At 39.7% G+C, this 24,744-nt stretch overlaps 2 protein-coding genes across 2 annotated transcripts; both read left to right on the top strand.

Annotated features, from left to right (window-relative positions):
- The first annotated feature begins 11,408 nt into the window (after window positions 1-11,408).
- On the top strand, window positions 11,409-15,079 carry LOC129424741 (transmembrane protease serine 9). Its single transcript, XM_073857111.1, has 10 exons — window positions 11,409-11,630; window positions 11,749-11,769; window positions 11,851-12,013; window positions 12,089-12,357; window positions 12,455-12,597; window positions 12,691-12,961; window positions 13,190-13,361; window positions 13,451-13,707; window positions 13,977-14,074; window positions 14,213-15,079. The coding sequence occupies exons 1-10, from the start codon at window positions 11,576-11,578 to the stop codon at window positions 14,528-14,530; spliced, it is 1,767 nt and encodes a 588-aa protein (XP_073713212.1). The 5' UTR covers window positions 11,409-11,575; the 3' UTR covers window positions 14,531-15,079.
- A 3,998-nt stretch (window positions 15,080-19,077) lies between these two features.
- Window positions 19,078-22,705, top strand: LOC141351039 (polyserase-2-like). Its single transcript, XM_073857110.1, has 10 exons — window positions 19,078-19,216; window positions 19,337-19,357; window positions 19,459-19,621; window positions 19,702-19,970; window positions 20,065-20,207; window positions 20,306-20,573; window positions 20,819-20,990; window positions 21,079-21,335; window positions 21,578-21,675; window positions 21,815-22,705. Exons 1-10 carry the CDS (start codon window positions 19,162-19,164, stop codon window positions 22,154-22,156), a joined length of 1,788 nt encoding a protein of 595 aa, XP_073713211.1. The 5' UTR covers window positions 19,078-19,161; the 3' UTR covers window positions 22,157-22,705.
- The last annotated feature ends 2,039 nt before the right edge of the window (window positions 22,706-24,744 follow it).

Below are 24,744 nucleotides of genomic sequence, written 5' to 3'. Positions count from 1 at the left end.
TGGTGGGGCATTTTGCATACTAATTTATGCCTACTGCATAAATTGCTGCATCGTCGAACTTGACGACGATGCAGGCGCGAATGTCTCCTGCTCGTGTCACGTCCATTTTCATAGAAATGAATGAGATTAAGCTGAGTCAATCGCAAACAAAGTGGTGGCTTTTAAACAGGATTTCCCCCAGGGGCAACCCTTTTTGCATGTGCAGGGTTACATGCACATGTCTTTCTGTCTCAAGGCCCGAGGTTAGGTGCAGTATGACAGTACGCCATTTGACATTATTGAGAGATGCATCTCTTTTAGGCTGAGGATTTTTTATGGAGGGCCAAATGGACAGCACAGGCACAGGGTTGTCTCCTGCTCATATAGAATCCAGCCTTTAACAATGGGGTTCCTTGAGGGGCAACCCATTTTTTATTATTAAGGTCACACGCAAATCCTTTGTGCCTTAGTATTATGGAAGAAACCATGGTTCCTTTCCCAAGAAGGCCAATATTGGGGGCACAGAGCTGTCACATCAGGCTTACGACAGATACATCCCTCTAAGGCTGGGAAGTCAATGTAAGTCCACATAGAGCAAACGTTCTGCTGAGGCAGAAGCGGTTCACAGCAGGGCTGTCTCCTTTGACCATTAAGGTTATGTGTCAGCTATAACTGCCTTCCATACCTTAGTGCTCGCTCCCTCATTAGGTAGAGACCAATTAGTCATGCGTTTCCTGTGTGGCACTTGGAGGCTGAGGCCATGCGAGTCACTCTAAGATCCCTGAGTGTGATCTGTTTGTGATGCTGGAGGGTTTATCAGGGGCTCCATTTGAGCCGTTGGATACAGTGTCTAAGAAGGTTCTCACACTGAAAGCCATATTTTTTCTAGCCATACCTCCCTTAAGAGAGTAGGAGATTTGCAGGCTCACTCAGTTTCACCAGCCGTTCTCGAGTTTGCTCCAGGCATGGTTAAGGCTTTTTTATACTCAAGGCCGGGCTACGTTGCAAAGTTCTTAGCAACATACCATGCCCTATAGTTTTGCAAGCGTTCTGCCTTTCACCATTAATGGATATGAGCCAAAGGAAGTTTAATTTACTCTGTCCAGTGCCAGCTACCAAACAGATTTTGAGTAAATGGATAGTTGAGGCTTTCTCTTTTGCTTATGAAGCCTCTGGATGACCCTCTCCTTTAACCATCAAAGCACATTCAACTAGAGGTATGGCAGCATCTAAAGACCTTCGGGCAGGTGCCTCGATCCAGAGTGTGTGATGTGGCAGGCTGGTCCTCACCGCTCACTTTTGTACAGTTTTATGAGTTAAAACTCACTTCTATTCCTGGATCTTGGTTGCTTAGGTCTTAGTTGTGCCTTTTAATACACAGACAGGCACTCGTAGAATGGCGGATTGGGTATAGCGTTCCTAAAGCATCATTATGGCGACGCAGTGTGAGTTTCGTGGAAAGGGAACGTTTAGGGTTATGTATGGAACCATTGTTTCCTTAGAAGGAAACAAGACGATGCGTCTCCCTTGCCATACTTCCTGCTTACCTGTTAAGCCATTTTCGGCAATATTTCAGATAGTTCAGCTGTTTGTGGTGGTTCTTCTCTTGCGCTAGTTGAATCCCTTGCAATGCATGTTGATGCAATTCCATGCAATCTGGATCAGAATGAGGTTTTTAGTTGTCTTCCTGTAATTTCAGCCCTTAGTGAGGATGACCTGAGAGAAAAACAAAGAGCTGATCCAGTTCTTTACGAGGTTATTCGGCAGTTAGAATCAGGAGAGACAGCTCCTCCTTCTTTGAGACAAGAACTTCCTTTGCTCCCCTTGCTCTTGAGGGAATTGAAAAAGTTAGAGCTGCAAAATGGCATACTCTACCGGACAAGACATGACGGAGAACATACACTGTACCAGCTGGTCCTCCCCGAATCTTTACGTGGTATGGTTTTAACAAGCCTACACAATGACATGGGACATTTGGGCATAGAGCGCACGCTTTACCTGGCAAGATCGAGGTTTTACTGGCCTAGAATGGTTGCAGATGTAGAGAGTAAGGTGAAAACATGCCCTAGATGTGTATGTCATAAAGCTTTACCTGAAAAGGCCGCTCCTTTAGTTAACATCAGAGTGACTCGACCTCTTGAGCTGCTATGCATAGACTTTTTGTCTATTGAGCCAGATTCGAGCAACACTAGAGATGTACTAGTTATCACAGATTTCTTTACCAAGTACGCCGTTGCTGTACCTACTTCCAACCAGAAGTCGCGTACCGTGGCTAAAGCTCTCTGGGAGAATTTTATAGTCCACTATGGGATTCCTGAGAAATTGCACAGCGATCAGGGGGCTGATTTTGAATCAAAGACCATTAAAGAGCTCTGTGAACTGATGGGAATTCATAAAATCAGGACAACCCCTTATCACCCCAGGGGAAAGAAACCTATGACTTGGCAATGAGATATGCTGCAAAAGTTGGAGAGAGAAACAAATCTCGATATGACAGGCATATTTCTGAATCTACTCTGGACATTAGGGATCAGGTTCTAGTCAGAAATGTACGCCTAAGAGGTAAACATAAGCTATCTGACAAATGGGAGTCACTTCCATATGTTGTTGTGAACAGAGCAGGTGATCTTCCTGTATATACTGTTAAGCCAGAGGGTGCAGATGGTTCCTTAAGGACATTGCACAGAGACCTTTTACTACCTTGTGGTGAGTTACAGTTACCTGAGGAGGTAGTTGATTTACCCAAAACTCGTAAACGTCCACCTACTCGCAGAAACCCGAGTAATGATGTACAAGAGCAGCCAGATATTGACATTGACGATGATAGCAGTGAATATTTCCTGTATCAAGATCCCCCTGTTCTAAAAGATACCAAATTTATCCCCCCAGAATACCCCAATATCTGTATCTCAGAACAATTCGTCCTATGACTTACCTGCTGAACATTCAGACTCATCCCTTGAGTGTCTTCCTGTGTCAGAGCACCCTGAAATTCGAAGTATGCCTACCTTGCGAACTTACCTGTTGATGATCCAGAGTCTGTAGAGCTTGATACCAGTGTAAACTTACCTGTTGATGATCCAGAGTCTGTAGAGCCTGATACCAGTGTAAACTTACCTGTTGAAATGTCAAGGTCTGTCGTAGATCAGGAAACACCTGTAAGGGAAAAGGAAAAAGTCTGTGAGAATGAAACTGAAAGAGGACAAGTTGAGAATGATGACCAACTCATCAGAAGGTCTAACAGAATCAGACAAAAACCAAAAATGTTCACCTACCCTGAGTTGGGTAATCCCTTGGTTTCAATAGTACAGTCTCTTTTCCAGAGTCTCAGCATGGCTGTTACCGATTCCATTACTGATAATAGTGTCAATAGCTCTGCTAAACCTATAACTTAGTTACATGCACAGGGACGTGCATAGAGTTAGCGGGGGAGGGTGTAACCCCGAGTAAATAGTTGTGTCTATAAATAAGATTAAAAAATAGTAAACCACTGGGGGTTACTAAAAAGTTAAAAGCAATTTTATTTAAGGTAAAAAACATTTTATAATAGTTCTTTACTACTACATTAAATGGGTTATAAGTGCTAAAAATGTTCAGTTTAAAGACATTTTAAATCTTTGTTTATGGGTGTAACAAGGTATACTTTTTATACAATGTTTGTTCTATTTTGTGTAATCTTTTGTAAATGTATGTAAAATATGTAGTGGTGCCTTTAAGAGACGCAAGAAGCGTAGTGTTGGCCAATCAGGCGAGATGAGCGTGAACAGCGTGATGACGTAAGCGAACGAGAGGAAAGCTCGAGAAGACGCGTGAGCACCGTGAGATCGGCGGAGAAGTTTTTGATATCATATAGAGAAAAATAATCTAGAACCAACCGGAAAGATTCATGAAACATTTGTTTCTTTTGTTTTATTTGAACTTGAGTGTTTTGTTTTATGAGGGACCGAGATATCAGCAGTTTTGTCTAGAATACGTTGATGACGCAGACTGAGTTCATCACTGCATGGATTTCAATGGCGAGCCAACCACAGAGTCTTGAACGTGTTTAAAACGCTAAGAACATCGCGAAGGATTCGTTGCTCAACAGGATCGCGGAGGATTCGTTTCTCAACGCGATCACGGAGGATTTGTTGCTCAACTTTCCACAAACAGAGGAGAACAGCTGCGCTGGGAAACAGCGCGGATTGACGAGAAACTTTCCCAACATCCACGTTGTGTCTGTTGCTTCCTCCATTACACGGTAGGCCTGAACTGTTTCAATATACGCGTCGCTAAGGACACGGATGATCGTTTGTTTACTTGCTCTTACTATTTCATAGACTGTTAAGTTTATATGGACATAAATAATTGAACTGTGAACTGATTGCATTTAAACAATTGAGCTGTGAACTGATTGCATTTAAAAGTGAAAGTTATTTTGTTGTTTATTGAACTGTAACACTGTGATTCGGTTGACAACGTGTTGCCTTTGTTATTGTGTTTAAGATCTAAACGGGATCATTTTATTTTATTTTATTTTTGGTAACTAAATTGTTAATCTGGGTATTTCACTTGAATTTGAAGTTAAAGAGAAGAGTGCTAAAGAGTTTAAACCAAACTAACTGTGACTACTAATAGGAGATAAGTAGAAATAAATAATTAAGCTATATTAGTGATACATTTAATTAAGCATTATAAAATCAGAGAGTAATATACCATAAGGAGATCTGAAAATTAAAAAGTCAGTTTAAATAAGAAAAAGTTAAGTCAGATTCCAAAAGGAGCAAGAAGACAATAACTAGGTTCCAAATAGGAATAAAGCACATAATAGGGAATAAAATTCATTAAGATAAACAAAGAGACAACACAAAAAGATAAGTTTTGATAATTGTTTTTTCCATTTTATTTGTTATTGTAATTCAGTGATTTAATTATTTCATTTTATTTTTTCCATTTTGTATTTCTTTTGTTTTTCCATCCATTTCCCTGAAAGGAAAAGAGAAAAGTAAATTTAAAAGACTCAAACACACAAAAATTTATATAAACATTTTCAGTTTACTTTATACTTACAGAGTCTGTCTGTTCATTGCTCTCTCTCTCATTTGGCTCCACACGAACCTAGCAAAACCTGGCCTAAGATTTCCCTCAACATCTATCGCCCTGTTTGCATGTCTGTCCGTGGCGTGTGGTGCTCTGAGGGAAAGGGTGGTTACACATAGCCGAGACGAATCGTGTGTAAAAGCCAATGGGACAGGCTGGGAAGCTGTTGCCAAGCCTCCATACTGTGCAAGGGGAATTAACGGCACAATTGAAGTACACACAGCGAGCGGAGTGCAGGTGCTCGTCGACATATGCTCTTTGGCTACGTTGACAGAAATATTGTGTAGAGAAGCACTCACTTGACTTCACAGACTCTGATGAAGACGTCCTGGGCCGCTCGACACATCGGCTGGCGAAAGAGTAGAGGAAGGACGTAGGGTAATGAGCCCATCGGTCACCCTTGACTGCCTCTGAAGACCTGGAGGAGGAAGAGAAATTTTTTTTTGTGGTTATGTTGGTGCCGGAACTGAAATTAAAGGAAACCAAGTATTCCCCACCGGTCCTCCTCTGGGAGAAGAAATCCCCTCCACGTCCAGGTCACCCGTCTCAAGGCTGCTTAGACTTATGCTTTCCACCAGGCTTAGCGGGCAGGGCGGGCTGCTGGCGGTTCCTCGCTTCTTAGAAGAGCCCCAGGCAGGAACGGAGGCGGCCGCCGATACAGGATGCCTACGGTGAGGGGCAGACCGAGGAGCCGACGTCGACAGGACAGCTGTAGGCTTCTTTTGGCGCTGCATGATGTTAGCGAGAGCCTTAGTCTGCTTTTGGGTAGCCAAGACCTGCTGTGCAAAGTCTTCGACTGCCTCACCGAACAGCCCGGCCTTGGACACCAGAGCATTCAGGAGCCGGGTTTTATCAGCATCCCATATGTCCGCCAGGCACAGCCAGAGGTGGCGCTCCTGGACCACCAAGATGGACATAGTACGACCTACGGCCTGTGCCGTGTCTTGGTCGCACGAAGCGGCAGATCTGTAGCAGCATGAAGGTCTTTGAAGACCACCAAATCGTGACCTCCCTCGTGCAGGTTCTTCAGAGGCTTGGCCTGATGAACCTGCAACAAAGCCATGGCATGTAAGGCAGAAGCCCTGTATGCAGACTCCGTCAAAGCTGACAAATGCCTGCAGTCTTGTGAGGGAAGAGTCGAACGGTCCTTCCAGTAGGAAACGCCAGCAGGACACAGCTGCATCACTACTGAATGCTCCACTGTCAGGATACCGGCGAACCCTTTAGCAACCTCGCCATCGAGGGAGGTGAGAGGTGATGGCTGATGCGGCCGGTTTTGGGAGGAAAATGGGGTTTTCCACGACCAAGTCAGCTCATTGTGCACCTTGGGAAAGAATGATACAGGTGGAGATGGCTGCGATGTTCTAGCAGTCCCAAAGTACCAATCACCTAGGCGGGACGGTATAGGAGGGAAAGGAGCTCTTCACTCCAACCTGACCGACAGAGCAAGCATGGACGTCATCTCAGGGTCGAGCTCAGTAACCGCAACCCTACCCAAAGGAGGGAACGGAACCGGGTTGAACCGAGAGTGACGGCCCCCCCTCCGATGCTACGGCAGATATCGAATCCTCTGGAGACTCCACAGAGGTAGAGAGTGACGTAGAACACGCACCCTCCGTCTCCATCGGGACCTCAACAGGTTGCGGATCGGGTTGCTGAGGGCCACTGGACCCTCCGTCTCCATCGGGATCTCAACAGGTTGCGGATCGGGTTGCTGAGGGCCACTGGACGGACCAGCTGACCAGTTTAGCACCGTAATGCGGAGGTCGTTTTTCCGGAGCTTCATAGCGCCTTCTTAGGGGCCTCCCACGAAAGCCAAAACACGAGAGACAGCAATCATGTCCATCACGGGGAGCCATGTACTTGCCGTATCCAGGAGTTGAACACGGACAGAAAGACATCTTTAAAAAGACGTTTTACGCCCATGGTGCAGAGAACGTCTGTCTTTAAAAAGTCACAAGTTCAACTGCAAGCTATTTTAGGGAAACACTCTTCTAGTTGTGTACAAGCTGATGAAGCACACAGTGAAGTCACTTAAAGTGAGTCAAAAAAGAAAAAAGATGGTGGAAACACTTCACGAGCACTTCACCTCGACACACAGAGTTCTATTCCTTGAGAAAGCAGAGAGATTTGCTTCTCGTGAGCAGATTGCTGCAAAATAGGCACCAATTTATATTTCTGCTGGTGGATCCTCCAAACAACCTCCACAACCAGAGACGAGAGCTTTTATCAGTTAATGAAATCAAATGCAATGCATATGACAGTCCACTTCCACACTTAAAGCCCTAATTCTGTTTGTACTCAAAAAGTTAGATTTTTAACTAAAAAGAGTTTGAATGATTTAATTTCGGTCAAAAATAACTGATGGGACAAACAGTTAATAAAATTGTAACATTATTGATGTTTTTGTTGTAAATTATAGTTTTTTTATATAAAGTCACCATTCAGGTGATCAGCGTTTCCTTTGGTGTGAATCCACTACTTTCAACTCACTGTATTTCCCTCCACTGTAATAAAGATACATCTGAACAGTGCAGTTTGTTTTCTGCTTCTGTAGAGAATTCAGTTCATTCATTGATTGACATTTCTAAATACCTTTCATAAAAAGGAAATAAATAATACAAGTACAACTGGGTACAAATGGGTCGAATCTCTTTATAATATTAAATGAGAGGAAAACAAAGACTAATTATAAATATTAGAATAATTTTATATCCTGGCATAATTCTGTCCCGGGGCCATAACCTAGTTAAAACTTCATGATGGCACTTCAAATAAGTCAAACCTTTATAGGTTGCTTAGTTCCTTTCATTGTTTGTAATGTGGAATCAGAAAAATCCAGTTGGTGCTGATGGTTGTGACAAATGTAGCTAGTTTAAATTTTGGATCTGGACCAAGAGAAATTCCCTTTGGGTGTTGTCTGTTATTTTAAACAAGTCAATTTAACTTGCTACTTTTAAGTGGAAATCTACATATCACAAATGACTACTTATGTTAGCACACATTACTAGTTCCCTGTTGAAGGAATCAGCACTGTGTCGCCATAGAGACGCTTTAGGAACACCTTCAGGTGTGAGTGCAGTAAGAATATGGAAAGATTTCGGGTTTCTGTCGCAAGGCCAAAGGTTAGATGCAGTCTGTCGCTGCATGACATTAACAACAGATGCATCTCCTTTACGCTGAGGATTGGTTATGGAAGGCCAAAAGGGCAAAAATGTCCAATCCAAAGCAGATGCTTTGTGCCTTAGTGTGGTAAGATGGTCAATGTGGTGGCTAACTGACAGCAAAAAAATGGCAAAACTCCAGATAGTCCAAGGAAAAAAAAAACGTTTATTTAGGTGTCAAGGCGAAATATCACTTGAAAAATCAACATTAAACAAACAAAACAAAATAATAAAACAAAGAAAACTTCAAAGAAAAACTCAACACATATTTAACCACAAAAAAGGGTTTAAACAAATCGTTGGCTACTGTTCCAACAAACACCCCTCTTCCTCTTCACCATTTCCTTGGTTCTTTTATACTCTTGGTTCCCGCCCTTTACATTCAAACGGAAGAATCATAACACTCCATTTGTTATAGAACTATATTTTACACATCACAGATTTTTCCATTTTACATGTCACACCAATACAAGGTTTACATGGAACTAAAGGCATTATCCTTTATTAGATCACCAAAACATAAACACACAACACATTATACTCCCTGCGTGCTTAATTGGGTATCTCCTCCCCTTCAGGATGATATAAAACTGGCTTCCTGTTCACCGGCCACTCCTTTTTGGCCTTTACAGCACCGGTAAGACATAGAAACATTTACATTAACACACAAACATGTATGATAGATTTACCTCTACATTGTATGCTTATGATGCTAGCAGTTAGTATGGAATGTGCATCTTCCATGTGACTGCCTCTAAAGCAAAAACACAAAATAAAGTACTTACCAAACTCTCTTGTGTATTTATTTATCATGAGCTTTGTATGCTACATCACACTTAGTATTATGGACGAAACCATGGTTACTTTCTCAAAAAGGCCAGTGTTGGCCTTTCCGCATGTTCAGGGTTACGCGCGCATGTCTTCGTGCCCTAAGAATATGTAAAGGTGCGGTCTGTCACTGCATGACACTAACGACAGATATATCTCTGATAAACGTATAGCGGAAGATTTTCTTTTTCCGGGTGGATCATCTAGATTATTGGTCATCCCAGTTGTCATTTATTCTGATATGTTGACGTATAACCGTTGTACGTGCTCGTACCTAGGTTTGCTTTCTGCACATGTGCACTTTCAGGTGTATATGCACACTGAGCATCTAAAACGCTTTGGGCAGGTGTATTAGTCCAGGACGTCTGTGATGCAGCAGTCTGGTCATAGTAGCTCAATTTTGTACAGTTTTATGAGTTAAATACATCTTATTATGGCGGATTGGGTATAGCATTCCCAAAGCATCACTATGGCGACGCAGCATGAGTTCCCTCAAAAGGAAACGTCTCAGGTTATGTATGTAATCCTTGTTCCCTGAGAAGGGAACATGATGCTGCGTTTTCCTTCCCATACTTCCTGCGTACCTGTTAAGCCGACATTGGCAGTATTTCAGATCCCGAGGGCTTTTTTGAAGTCACCTTTTATACTTCCTGGCTCCCGCGTCACCCCACCGGTGAAAAAATACTTCATGCCCTTGTGTTTTTGTAGCCCAGCTGACTTGCAACTCCAAGGTCATAGGTTCAATCCCAGGAAACACATTTTATAGTGATATACCTTAAAGGCACTTTAGGTCAAATGCACTTAATTAGTTAAAGGCAGGATATGCAAAAATTGTCTAAAAAACTTTTTTCCAAATATGTTTAAACTGTCTTTATATACCAATACATAAGTTAAGTACTCTGAAAAAGGGAGTATAAAAATTGAGTGTCTCAGACTTTTCACGACCATTTGGGATGAAACAAATGATTGGCTTGGGCGCCTGTCACTCTCTCTCGCAACCATGGCTACCACCCTTGTTGCTACAGGATCTGCCCACACTAGAGGTCTTCACGGGTCCACTTAGATCTGAAAACCTAAGCTCCGTCCTGAGACCCGATCAGGTTCGGGTCTAAAAGTTTCACATGTGCCTCGGACATAATAGCAGCAACGGGTCTCAGGTAATTTAAAATGAATGTGTTTTTGCTGAACGGACCTGAGAAGACCCGAACTCTCTCGAATGTGTGCGTCAATGCCCTTTTCAAACCTCTCATCTGTTTGCCAAGGGCGCTTGCGACATTTTGTGGCTGGCGGTAGGTTAATTTTCGTTGAGACAGACATGTCAGTCAATTTTAAATGTACATTTTAGCGCTTATGGTGTCGTCGTCAGATAACAAAGTAAAACGAATGGAGCAGCTCGCCAAATTGGGTGCGATTGCTATTAGTTCGGGTCGGACTCGGGTCAAATTTTCTCTGGTTTGTCTCGGGTCGGGTCTTTCTTGAAAAAAAATATTTATACACGTGGGGTTCGGGTATAATGTGATTCGGGATATTTTGGGTCGGGTACATTTCTTTGGACCCAAGAAGACCTCTAGTGCACACCTGATTGATTTGAGAGTGCACGAGGCACGAAATCTAGGAAGAGCAAAAGTACGGCTGAGAAAGAGCATTCAAAATTCACAGTACCTGCATATGCAGTCAGCGAAATAAAACGAGGGTAAATATCACGTGGCTTTTCCTCGAGTCGACTATGTGGTAGCGGTATTGTCTCCGGAATGTAGTCCTCTTCAGAGTCAACAATGCTTTCATCATGGAAACTCTTACATGCAAAACACTGTATATGTTATAATTCTTCCATGAAATCCACCATCATCACAGTGTAACTCATGGTAATGGAAAAACGTGCATCAATGCAACCTGTTTTTAGCTTTGTCTTTTAAATGTAACTAGCTCATTCGTTACCGAATCAAACTAAATATAATTTAAACTTTACCAGTATCAACATGCTAGCTTGATAGTGAATACTAAAAGCCATCCTATTTGTTTATACTCATAGTGATAAAGTTAGGTGTATTATTACATGTGATTCTGACATGATGTTACTACATACACCACGCTCCTTCCTCTCAGCTTGTCTCATGTGTTTTGGGGGCGTGGCTTTAGAAGAAGCCCAGAAGGGAGGGGGTGGAGTGAATGGAAAAATTAGCTGTTAGAGGTCTGCAGACACTCGATTTTTGTACTCTCTTTTTCAGAGTACTTGCATTTTACTTGTGTATTGATATATAAAGACAGTTATTCAGCCTAACTGAGAGTCTCCAGCAAGTGCCTTATCACAGTTCCTGAATTCCTGTTTATTTTTGCAAAATTCTTTATGTCCACAAACAGGTTTCTAAGTAAATAACACATTGAAGACTGAAATGGATTACAGGCAGAAGGCGTGTCTTAGTTAAATCTTTTAAGTGAGCATGTGCCTATGAAAGGAGTGTGGGTGTGCAAACAGCAGGTTAACAGTACAAAAGTTGAAGCCAGTCTTACTGTTGTCAGAGATAATGAGGATGTTTCACGTACTGAGTGCCGTGTTCGCTGTCATTCTCCTAGCGAGAGGTAAGCCTTATATGTAAAAAGTAATCAGTACCTTCAATAGATAATTTAAGCATTCATTGTTATGTTGTACAATCGCATCTTTTGAAATTAATATACTAACTGCACCTTTTTATTTTAGGTTGTGATGCACAACTTTCAGGTAAAACTTACCTAATATTTATAATGATTTTTTTTATCGATTATGCAATTAATGTATGATTTTAATTTTTCTCATTGTCAGTATGTGGCAGGCCTACATTATCCACTAAAATAGTAGGAGGACAGAGTGCTACTGCTGGTGCTTGGCCGTGGCAGGTCAGTCTTCAAACAAGCTCTCGACATTTTTGTGGTGGATCACTCATCAACAATGAATGGGTCCTGACAGCGGCTCACTGCTTTTCCAGGTAGCCACATAACCATCAGAAAATTGCTAATAAATATGCATTTTACTCTTCATTTACTCTCATTTGTTCTTCAAGTATTACAGACACTGGCCTGACTGTGCTCCTGGGCCTGCAGACACAGTCAGGATCAAATCCAAATTCGGTCAGCCGTACGGTCTCTGAAATCATAAAGCATCCAGACTACAACAACAAAACTAATGACAATGACATCACTCTTCTGCATCTGTCTTCACCTGTGGTTTTTACTGACTATATAAAGCCAGTCTGCCTGGCCACAGAAGGCAGCACGTTCTACAGCGGCACATCAAGCTGGGTCACTGGATGGGGAAATATTGGCGTCAATGGTAAGAATTTGATGAAATTTATGAATCCTTATTAGAGTCGACCTCATATTATTTTGCAGAACCCGGCACACGTTTGATTTATCCATATGTTTCTCAGTTCCTCTGCCTTCACCAGAAAGTCTTCAGGAAGTAAATGTGCCTGTCATTGGAAACAGAAAGTGCAACTGCCTTTATAACAATGATATTACAAACAACATGATCTGTGCTGGACAGATACAAGGGGGGAAAGACTCCTGCCAGGTAATTGGTCAAACTAGCAGGTTAAATAGATTGTACGTTGTCAATCATTTTTACATTGTTAGTAATGATCTTAACCTGTCCTTTGTAATACAGGGTGACTCGGGTGGACCAATGGTAAGCAAACAGAACTCAGTCTGGATCCAGTCTGGGATCGTAAGCTTTGGCATAGGATGTGCTCAAGCTCAGTTTCCTGGTGTGTATACCCGAGTTTCTAAGTACCAGAGTTGGATCAACCAGCATATCACCACCAACCAGCCAGGATTCATTATGTTTACCTCCAGTGGTACTGACAGTGACCTAAGCGTGAGCTGTACCAGTGTACCCGCCATTACATCAACTGCTGCAACTGTTACGACCCCTGCACGTAAGATTCCTTTAGGTTACTTTAATAATGAACCAATGTGACTGTTACTGATTAATCCAAAGCAACTGATAATGCCATCAAGTTAAATATTTTTTAAGTATCTGCTTGATCTAGGGTTTGATCTCATGACCTTAACATGGCTAAGGAACACACTGAGTGATATATACAGGCCCAGACAAACAGAAACGCCCAATTTGGTAATTAACTCTTTGTATTGTCTTTCTTTAGCTGTGGTGTGTGGACAGGCCAAACTGAACACCCTTGATGGAGAAGGTAACTCGCTCGCATCTTCTGGTGCATGGCCTTGGATGGCCAGTCTACAATTTAACGGCAGTCACGTCTGTGGAGGAACGATGGTTGCCGAGCGGTTTGTCATGACCACTGCCAGTTGTTTTTCCAGGTAATGCCATTTCATTGGCAAAGTTTTTTTTTTTAACTGGAATCAAACCAGATTGGCTGGATTCATTAGAAACATCTTTTCTTACTCAGATCAACAAATGCATCCCAGTGGACTGTGATCCTGGGCCGTCTGAATCAGAACAGTTCCAACCCCAATGAGGTCTACGTACAAGTGGCCAAAATCACCATCAGCAGTTTGACAGGTGACAACATTGCTGTCGTGCAGCTGGCCAGCGCACCAAAACTCTCAGATTATATTCAACCGATATGTGTGGACCTGGGAGGTACTACCTTTAACGTTAATGCTACATGCTGGACGTCAGGCTGGGGTTCAGGATCAGGAGGAGGTTAGTATTTCATGTTTGACTGTCTTCCATATGTTGTGTCAAAAAAGATATGAGAGCATGTGTAACTGTATAAGACCAATGTTGTTCCGACTAAAGGAGTTGTTAGACAAGCCACGAATGACGAATGACAGATTTTAGTGGTTCAAATTTAAATTTGGCTTATATTTAACTACATAGCTGCTTCATAGTGAAAAATATTAAGGAAAACTTTTTCAAGTTATCATCTTTTTCCTTAAATATGTGTTTATATTGTATTTGTTTTTTTATAGTTACTCAAACCCTTCAACAAATCCAAACCACTGTTGTGAATTGTGGGAACTCATCTTCAGTCGGCAGTATTTGTACAACTGCCATGAACTTACAGGAGGCAAGTTTATTCTGAATGAATAGAAACAGCTCACATCATTTTCACAAAAAATAAATAAATTCCTGGAAACTGAGACTATAATGTATATTTACAGTCAATACAGTCAATAACATTGAAATCTCTTTCTGTGTCTCTCAGGGTGATCAGGGTGGTCCTTTGATGTGTAAGCAAGGTCTGTCATGGATCCAGGCTGCTGTTGTGACGATACAAAACAACAGCCCTAACACAAGCGTCAGTAACTCCACAGTAGCGAGCCGGTCCGTTCGCGCCCCAGATATCCAGAGATTCACTAAAACCTCAAGCTTTTCATCATTCCTGACGTCTGTGGTGGGTTCTTTCCCTCCCGCTGTAGGAAGCACCCCGAATTCCTCTACCAGCATGTCTCCCTTTTCTTTATGTTTTACAACTGCACTCCTGTTTTCACTTACAGCGCTTCAGATCTTTCATTGTGACTAAGATCAGTGAAGTCTGAGTAGAAACATTTTGATTAACCTTGAATGTGACTGTAAAATGTGACGAATAATGCAGGTTTTCATTCGATTCATCTGACTGTTTATAGACTGTTAATTCTTTAATCATAAGGCTTTCATATTTCTTTTTACTTGACTTATGAGAAATATTCTTGCACTGAGATCAGTTGTTATATCTTACTGGCTGTACGTTCAGAATGACTGCTTAAATTTAAACTGTAACCCGGGCATTTGTCTTCTACTATCTATGCATACACATTGCATTGTACTGTACAAATTGCATTGTAGCATTTCTATGCAAACTTGCACTTTATGGTAATGTCCCAATTTGAAGTGTTTCAGTTCTAATAGCTAAAATACTGCTACTGTATCATATTTAACTCATTACCTCGAGCTGTACCACACTTGGGACATTGCTGTACATTTATAATGATCTAAATTAAGATCTCTTTTTACTACACTTTTCTAAATGTGAACTGTAAAACAATCAAATGTTTGTAAATAAACTTTTTGAATTTGAAATTAAAATAATACATTGATGTTAAAGACATTGCATAAATCTATTCTTTTCTCAAGTTTCTATAGGAAAAAAAGTGGTATAAATATGAATACATTGTAAGCAATTTCAAAATATATAAACATCAGTGACTGACATGAACCATTCTTAACTTGTTCTTAATTTCTCTTTCTAACACTAGTACCTCTGTTTTTCCATATCATTTTCTATTTTCATTTATTTTTTCATTTAATCCCATCAGCGTATGTGGCTAATGCTAATGGAAAAACATGGTCACGCAAAATTTAGATGATGTATTATAATCATGTCAGGATGCAGACAGTGTTTATATTAGTCCAAAATGACAGGTTGTTAAGTTTATCTGGGTGATGTCACATTTGTTGTAACCATACAGTACACTGTAAAAATATGCAGCATGACGTTAAAACAACTTGGTTTTGCAAGTCAATTCCACCTAATATTTTAAGTTTTGGCTTGTGAAAAGTTGACATAACTTGTAAAATCAAGTTAAAATAATTTTTTAAGTTCAACTAAAATTTATGTTGATTTGACAAAAATGCTACATATTTTTACAGTGTATTTTTCAATCTCTTGCAATCTAAAAGGAAGTTCAATTGGCATTTGCAAAATAGGCACCAATTTACATTTCTGCTGGTGGATCCTCCAAACAACCCCCACCGCCACAGACATGAGCTTTTATCAGTTAATGAAATCAAACAACTGTCCAATGCATATGACGTCACATGCATTTTGTTTGTACTCAAAAAGTTTGTGTTTTGGATCCATAACTTAATTATCTTTGTACATTTAACTTATTAACTTACAAAAAACATAAACTTAAAAATGATCAGTTCAAAATGCTGTGAGGTGTACCGATAAGGCCTTGCTCCTGAAAAGTTAGAATGATTCAATTTTGGTCAAAGAATAACAACTGATTGGACATATAAATAAATAATTACATTTATTTTTTTATTTTTCAAAGAGCTGAACACTGCATTGTTGATGTTGTTGTATATTATAGTTTTTTGTTGAGTCACTGTTTGGGTGATCAGTGTTTTTTATTTTGTATGCATCCACCACTTTCAACTCATTGTATTTCTCTCCACTATAATGAATAAGATACATGTGAACAGTACAGTTTGTTGTCTGCTTCTGTAGAGAATTCAGTTCATTCATTGATTGACATAGAGTCAGTCCTGAATATCTTTCATTATAGGAAATAAATGATACAAGTACAACTGGGTACAGATGTGTCCAATCTCTATATGATATTACGTGAGAAAAGAAACAAAGACAATTTCTATATTAATTATAATTATAAATATTACAATTCATAAATGTATATCCATAACCTAGTTAAAACCTCATAATTACTCTGCAAATAAGTCAAATCTGTACAGGTTGGAAAAATTCCCTTTGTGTGTTGCCTATTGTTATAAACAAGTCAATTTAACTTGCTACTTTTAAGTGGAAGTCTACATTATATCAGAAATGACTAGGTATGTTAGTAAACATTACTAGTTCCCTTTCGAGGAACTTTGGAAACATCTCCAGGTGTGAGTGGGTCTGAATGTGCATTTTAAATTCAACCAATGATGGGGCGTTTTGCATACTAATTAATAAATACTCATGCATATTGACGATTGGCTAATGTTAGCCCAGTCAGCACAAATGGCAGCACAGCATCGAGACTGAACATCAAGAAATGTATTTTAGTCCAGACGCAGGTGATCACATTTTGGGGGTAATATGGAACTCGACGACGAAGCTGGCTCAATCGCACACCTATTGGGGGCTTGAAAACAGGGTTCCCCCCAGGGTCAATTGTTTTTCCATGTTCAGGGTTACATGCAAATGTCTTCGTACCCTAAGAATATGGAAAGATTTTGTGTTTCTGTCTCAAGGCCCGAGGTTAGGTGCGGTCTGTCGCCACATGTCATTATCGACAGATGCATCTCTTTTAGGCTGAGGATCGGTTATGAAAGATCACCTTAATGCCAAGCAAAGTCTGCCTTTCCAGCACAGAGAACCTCTTTTCTGGGCGTAGTATGGATTTCAACAACTGCAGGCTCGGTTGTCTCCTGGACGTACAGAATCCGTCCTATAACTATGAGGGGCAACCCATGTCACATGATCAAGACCTTAGTATTATGGGAGAGACCATGGTTACTTTCTCAAAAAGGCCAGTGTCGGCTTATGAGGCTTATGAGCCTCCGGACGTCCCTCTCCTTTAACCATCAGAGCGCATTTAACTAGAGGTATGGCAGCATCTAAAGCCCTTTGGGCAGGTGCCTCGGTCCAGGATCTCTGTGATGCGGCAGGCTGGTCCTCACCGCTCACTTTTGAACAGTTATATGAGTTAGATCTCACTTTTGTTCCTGGATCTTGGTTGCTTAGGTCTTAGTTGTGCTTTTTTCACAAAGACAGGCACTCGTATTCTGGTGGATTGGGTATAGTGTTCCTAAAGCGTCATTATGGCAACGCAATGCTAGTTCCCTGAAAAGGAAACGTCTCGGGTTACGTATGTAACCATTGTTTTCTAAGAAGGGAATGAGACGCTGTGTCTCTCTTACCATACTTCCTGCTTACCTGTTAAGCCATCTTCAACAATATTTCAGATAGCGAGGGAGTTCTTTTGGATCGCCTTTTACTTTCTGGCTCCCACGTCATCCTGCCAGTGATGTCACACCCCACCATTGGTTTAATTTGATATACACATTAAGACCCACTCATACCTGGAGGTGTTCCCATCTGTGCAAATGAATCTATAAAAAATCTAAATCTGTACACATTCTTTTCAGAAACAGCAGTTCTTCATTTTCGATCCAATGCATTCACAGGAGGGGGAACAAGCCATACCCTTTTTATTTCACATTGAATATTATGTTTTACTTGAAAATGCATCAGAACTACTAAAGTCAGCCTTAACCTGATAGGGAACACTGTGCCATACATGGCACCCCCCCCCCTCGGAAGTGAGGCAGCCTAAACTTCATTGTAACATTTAAGCATTAAATCTTCAAAATATACGGTCAGTGTTTAGACGCTCAGCACTCCATTAAGCACAACACACATGTCATAAAAGTCATAAAACTGTATCTTGTTGTTAGTTACTTGAACCGGGCGGCGCCAATTCAGTTTGTTTGTTTACTTACCTTCAAATTCTTCCCTTTATCCACGTTGGTCGGTAAAATTGTCCAAAACAAATAGTTTTCATAAATCCAAGGAAATGGTATATTCAAGCCTTTTAATCCAAAACGCTTTGTTTGCCTCACAATCTTAATGTTTCTGATCGAATTACGATATAAAAACTGTAAACAAAAGTTCACTACCGGACATTCTTTCAACTCTCACTTTTCATTCGAGACTTATAATGTTACATTTGGGTGTCACGTTTGTTGAGCAAAGTCTTATGAATCAAACAAAGCCCTCTCATTAAAATTTGAGCTGTTCATAAAAAGTTAAATTTATGCAGACTTTATTCATTGTGATAAATCGGTTTCTAAGGAATGTTGAGGAGAGAGACCAATGACTAAGACTGACTGGAGTTTGTCTACTTTAACACTAAAAATATACTCCATGTCCTTGTGTTTTGTAACTCCAGGGTCATAGATTCAATCCCAAGGAACACATTTTATATCATTAAACCTTAAAGGCACTGTATGCCAAATGCACTCAATTAGTTAATAATACATTTCGCTTCAGTCCAAAGTTTTTTATTTTTTTTAAAGTGCAATGACTGGGAATGCTAATCTATCAGGCAAGCTTACAGGGAAGAAACAACACTCACATTTCCAAAACAGGTTATTTTAAAAGTTATAAGTTCTCATACTTTGAATTTTTCAGTTTGCCAGCTGAGATTAACACATGACTGAGAGTTGCCAGCAAGTGCCTTATCACATTTCCTGAATTATTTTTGAAATTCTTTATGTCCACAAACAGGTTGTTCAGTAAATAGCATGTATGATGATCGAAAAGGATACAGAAGGCGTGTTTTAGTTAAATCTTATAAGTGAGCATGTGCTTATAAAAGGAGTGTGGGTGTGTAGAAAATAGAGTAACGGGGACATTTGAAGCCAGTCGTACTGTTGTCAGAGACGATGAAGATGTTTCACATATTGAGTGTCGTGTTTGCTGTCACTCTCCTAGCGAGAGGTAAGCCTCATATGTAAAAAGTAATCAGTAGCCTACATTCAATAGTTAATTCACCTTGTGACGTTGTTTCATAATCGCATATATATTCGGATTTATACTAACTGCACTTTTTTGTTCTAGGTTGTGATGCACAACTTTCAGGTAATAATCATTTTTTCAACTAATACTTTAACATGAAAAAACATTTTCAGAACTGTTGTTATCGATTATGCAATGTGATTTAAAAAAAAATTCATTGTCAGTATGTGGCAGGCCTACATTATCCACTAAAATAGTAGGAGGACAGAGTGCTACTGCTGGTGCTTGGCCGTGGCAGGTCAGTCTTCATGGGAGCTCTGGACATTTCTGTGGTGGATCACTCATCAACAATGAATGGGTCCTGACAGCAGCTCACTGCTTTTCCAGGTAACCACATAACCATCAGAAAATTACTAATAAATATGCATTTTACTCTTCATTTACTCTCATTTGTTCTCCAATTACAGTACTTCAACTGCATCCCTGACTGTGTACCTGGGCTTACAGACACAGTCAGGATCAAATCCAAATTCAACCAGCCGTACGGTCTCTGATATCATAAAGCATCCAAACTACAACAGCAACACTCATGACAATGACATCACTCTTCTGCATCTGTCTTCACCTGTAAATTTTACTGACTATATAAAACCAGTCTGCCTGGCCGCAGAAGGCAGCACGTTCTACAGCGGCACATCGAGCTGGGTCACCGGATGGGGAAATATTGCCGTTGATGGTAAGAATTGTATAAAGTTTACAAGCCCTTAAAGTCAACATCATGTTTTTTTGCAATACCAGGCCCACATTTGATTATTTGATGTGTTTCTCAGTTCCTCTGGGTTCACCACAAACTCTTCAGGAAGTAAATGTGCCTGTCATTGGAAACAAAAAGTGCAACTGCGCTTATAACAATGATATTACAAACAACATGATGTGTGCTGGACTAGAACAAGGGGGGAAAGACTCCTGCCAGGTAATTGGAAAACTAACAGGTTAATTGGCTTGTATGTTGTCAATCATTTTTACATGTACATTGTCAGTAATGGTCTTAACCTGTCCTTTGTAATACAGGGTGACTCGGGTGGACCAATGGTAAGCAAACAGAACTCAGTCTGGATCCAGTCTGGGATCGTAAGCTTTGGCATAGGATGTGCTCAAGCTCAGTATCCTGGTGTGTATACCCGAGTTTCTAAGTACCAGAGTTGGATCAACCAATCTATCACCACCAACCAGCCAGGATTCATTACGTTCACCTCCAATGGTACTGACAGTGACCTAAGCGTCAGCTGTACCAGTGTACCTGCCACTGCTGCACCTGTAACTGTTACGACCCCTGCACGTAAGATTCCTTTATGTTACTTTAATAATGAACCGATGTGACCACTATTGACACATCCAAAGCAACTTATAATGCCATCAAGCTAAATATTTTCTAAGTATCTGCTTGATCTAGGGTTTGATCTCATGACCTTAGCATTTCTAAGGAACACATTAAGTGATATATATATTACACCCATACAAAAAGAAACGCAGAAGAAGAAACTCCAAATTCAGTAATTAACTCTTTGTATTGTCTTTTTTTAGCTGTGGTGTGTGGACAGGCCAAACTGAACACCCTTGATGGAGAAGGTAACTCGCTCGCATCTTCTGGTGCATGGCCTTGGATGGCCAGTCTACAATTTAACGGCAGTCACGTCTGTGGAGGAACGATGGTTGCCGAGCGGTTTGTCATGACCACTGCCAGCTGTTTTACCAAGTAATGCTTTTTCATTGGCAAAGTTTTTTTTTAACTGGAATCAAATCAGATTGGCTGGATTCATTAGAAATGTATTTTTGTTACTCAGATCAACAAATGCATCCCAGTGGACTGTGATCCTGGGCCGTTTGAATCAAAACAGTTCCAACCCCAATGAGGTCTACGTACAAGTCGCCAACATCACCATCAGCAATTTGACAGGTGACAACATTGCTGTCGTGCAGCTGGCCAGCGCACCAAAACTCTCAGATTATATTCAACCGATATGTGTGGACCTGGGAGGTACTACCTTCAACGTTAATGCTACATGCTGGACGTCAGGCTGGGGTTCAGGATCAGGAGGAGGTTAATATTTCATTTTATAATAATGTTTCCATATGATGTGTCCAAAAAGATATGAGAGCATGTGTAACTGTATAAGACCAATGTTGTTACGACTAAAGGAGTTGTTAGACAAGCCACGAATGACAGATTTGAGTGGATTATATTTAAACTTGGCTTATATTTAACTACATAGCTGCTTCATAGTGAAAAAGTTATAATCTATTTCCTTAAATATGTGTTTATAATGTATTTGTTTTTTACAGTTACTCAAACCCTTCAACAAATTCAAACCACTGTTGTGAATTGTGGGAACTCATCTTCAAACAGCAGTATTTGTACAACTGCCATGAACTTACAGGAGGCAAGTTTATTCTGAATGAATAGAAACAGTTCACATCATTTTCACAAAAAAATAAATAAATACCTGTAAACTGAGACTATAATGTATATTTACAGTCATTACAGTCAATAACATTGAAATCTCTTTCTGTGTCTCTCAGGGTCATCAGGGTGGTCCTCTGATGTGTAAGCAAGGTCTGTCATGGATCCAGGCTGCTGTTGTGACGATACAAAACAACAGCACTAACACAAGCGTCAGTAACTCCACAGTAGCGAGCCGGTCCGGTCGCGCCCCAGGTATCCAGACCTTCACTAAAACCTCAATTTTTTCGTCATTCCTGAAAGCTGTGGTGGGTTCTTTTCCCCCAAAACAAACAAACAGCACAAACGCAACTGTAGGAAGCACACCGAGTTCCTCCACCAGCATGTCTCCCTTTTCTTTATGTTTTACAACTGCACTCCTGTTTTCACTTACAGTGCTCCAGATCTTTCATTGTAACTGAGATCAGTGAAGTCTGAGTAGAAACATTTTGATTAACATTGAATGTGACTGTAAAATGTGACTAAGACCCATAGCCCATATTTCTTTTTTACTTGACTTATGAGAAATATTCTTGCACTGAGATCAGTTGTTATATCTTACCGGCTGTACGTTCAGAATGACTGCTTAAGTTTAAACTGTACTCATTGTCTTCTATGCATACACATTGCGTTGTACTGTACAAATTGCACTGTTGCATTTCTATACAAACTTGCACTTTATGGTAATGTCCCAGTTTGAAGTGTTTCAGTTCTAATAGTTAAAATACTGCTACTGTATCATATTTAACTCATTACCTCGAGCTGTACCACACTTGGGACACTGCTGTAAGTTTATAATGATCTAAATTAGAGAGAACTTCAGAAAATATTGTGTGGTTTTTAATAGCAGTTTTGCTATGATTTCCTATGAGCGAACTCTTTTTACCGCACTTTTCTAAATGTGAACTGTAAAATAATCAAATGTTTGTAATTAAACTTTTTTCTACTTTGAAATGAAAATAAAACATTGATGTTAAAGTCACTGGCAGGGATCTATTATTTTCTCAAGTTTCTATAGGAAAACACGTATGAATACTAGCATTGTAAATTCTTTAAATTCTGGTAAGTTGTTTCAAAATATATAAAAACCAATGACTAACAGGAACTGTCCTTAATTTGTTATTCTTACCAGGCTATATTTCTCATTTTTGTGCTACTTGCATTTTACCTTATAATTTTCTATTTTCATTCTTTTTTATATGGAAAAACCCGTATGTGGCAAATTCTAATGGCAAAACATAGTCATGCATAATTAAGGTGATGTATTATAATCATGTCACATTTGATGTAACCATATATTACATCTTTTCTTAAAGGAAGTTTAATTGACATTGGCAATTTATGTTTCTGTTGGTGAGTCCTCCAAACAGCTCCCATGCACAGACATGAGCTTTTATCAGTTACTGTAATGAAATCAAACAACACAGACAAACAACAGTGCATGACAGTCCACTGCGAGCTGATGGAGGACTTCGCGCTCGAAGTTTTTAAAGTAGTGTTTTATAGACCTCGCTCACTCCTTAGACACATATTTGGGTGGCATGCAAGTCAAACAAATCAAAAAATCCATAATGTTTTGTTTGACTCATGCAGCTCTGCGCAGACCGACCCAGTATGACATCAAAGTGATTTGCAGTGATTTGCAAAATAAAATATACACTGTTCATGAGAGGCTGCATAACAAACCCTTTCATGAGCTGTCCTTCAATCATTTTGTGCCCTAGGCAACCGCCTATCTCGTCTATGCCACAGGCTGGCCCTGTTCCGAGCAGAGGTGTTTAAAAAATACTTCCTGGAACAAACCTGTATTTCAACCTTTATTTAAAGCATGGTTAAAGGACCTTTCAAATAATTACTGTAACTATTCTAAAAACATCTAAGCAGCCAGTGTCATTTTTACGTTTTATAAGAAAAAACCTTACGAGTAGGCTATGTTTAAAAAAAAATTCTCATTATTAAATTACTATGATGCCACTTTTTGTGTGTATAATTGGGATTATGTGAGTAGTAGTAGTTATTAATAGAATGAACATTTGAGTAATGAGTAGCCTTATTTACAAAATTCACACGGCTGTTTAAATATTATAGTAACACAGAAATAAATGTTGATTGAAAGCATATGTAATAACTATTATTCATTAGATTTTACCACATTAATGATGATCATGACAAGGAAATAAATTGTCACATGAGATAACTATATCTATAAGACTTTACAGTTGTATTTGTTAACATTAGTAAATGCATTAGCCAACAAAAATAAGCAATATAGATTTCCAACATGTATTAATCTTTGTTAATGTTAGTTATGCCAGTACAGTTGTTTATGTTAGTTCTCTAATCTTTACATGTCAACCTTTTACCAATATTGCGATTTTAGTGTTAAAATTTGCGGTTACACTTTATTTTAAGGTGTCACTGTTACAGTGTAATTATATATTTAGGTACTTAGTAATAATCATCAACAACATGTACTTACTATAGGGTTGGTGTTAGGATTAGGGTTTGGTTTAGGATAAATTGCATGTAATTATGCATAATTAACTGTTATTACTATAATAATTACATGTATCACGTGTAACAAAGACACCGTAAAAAAGTGTTACCAAATTTGCCTTGTCATTCAGTTTGATTTGCTATAGTGTAATACCCAGCTTGATAAATTTCTTGGTATTTTCAATAATGTTGTGTTAGCGTGTGTCTTTATTTGATGACAAAAAAAAGTGAAAGGCAACAGATGTGAATAGTGTTGGATTTTGTCTAAGTAGTTTGTAAAATTGAGATGGTGGTTTAAATTTTAAACCATAAAACTTGTTAACAATTAGTTAATGCATTGAACTACATCATTTATTTATCTTATTCATATTAATTTTAGCATTTACTAATGCATTTATAACATCAAGTGTAACTATTAACATTAATTAATGCACCATAAACATGAAAAACTATTTTGACAGTAACATTAAAGGCGGAGTCCATGATGTTTGAAAAACGCGTTGGAAAAGGAGAC

Source organism: Misgurnus anguillicaudatus, chromosome 19 (genome assembly GCF_027580225.2).
Source record: "Misgurnus anguillicaudatus chromosome 19, ASM2758022v2, whole genome shotgun sequence".
NCBI classification, from domain to species: Eukaryota; Metazoa; Chordata; class Actinopteri; order Cypriniformes; family Cobitidae; genus Misgurnus; species Misgurnus anguillicaudatus.
Note: the sequence above shows the minus strand (reverse complement) of the source record. Positions and strands in the feature narration are given on the sequence as shown.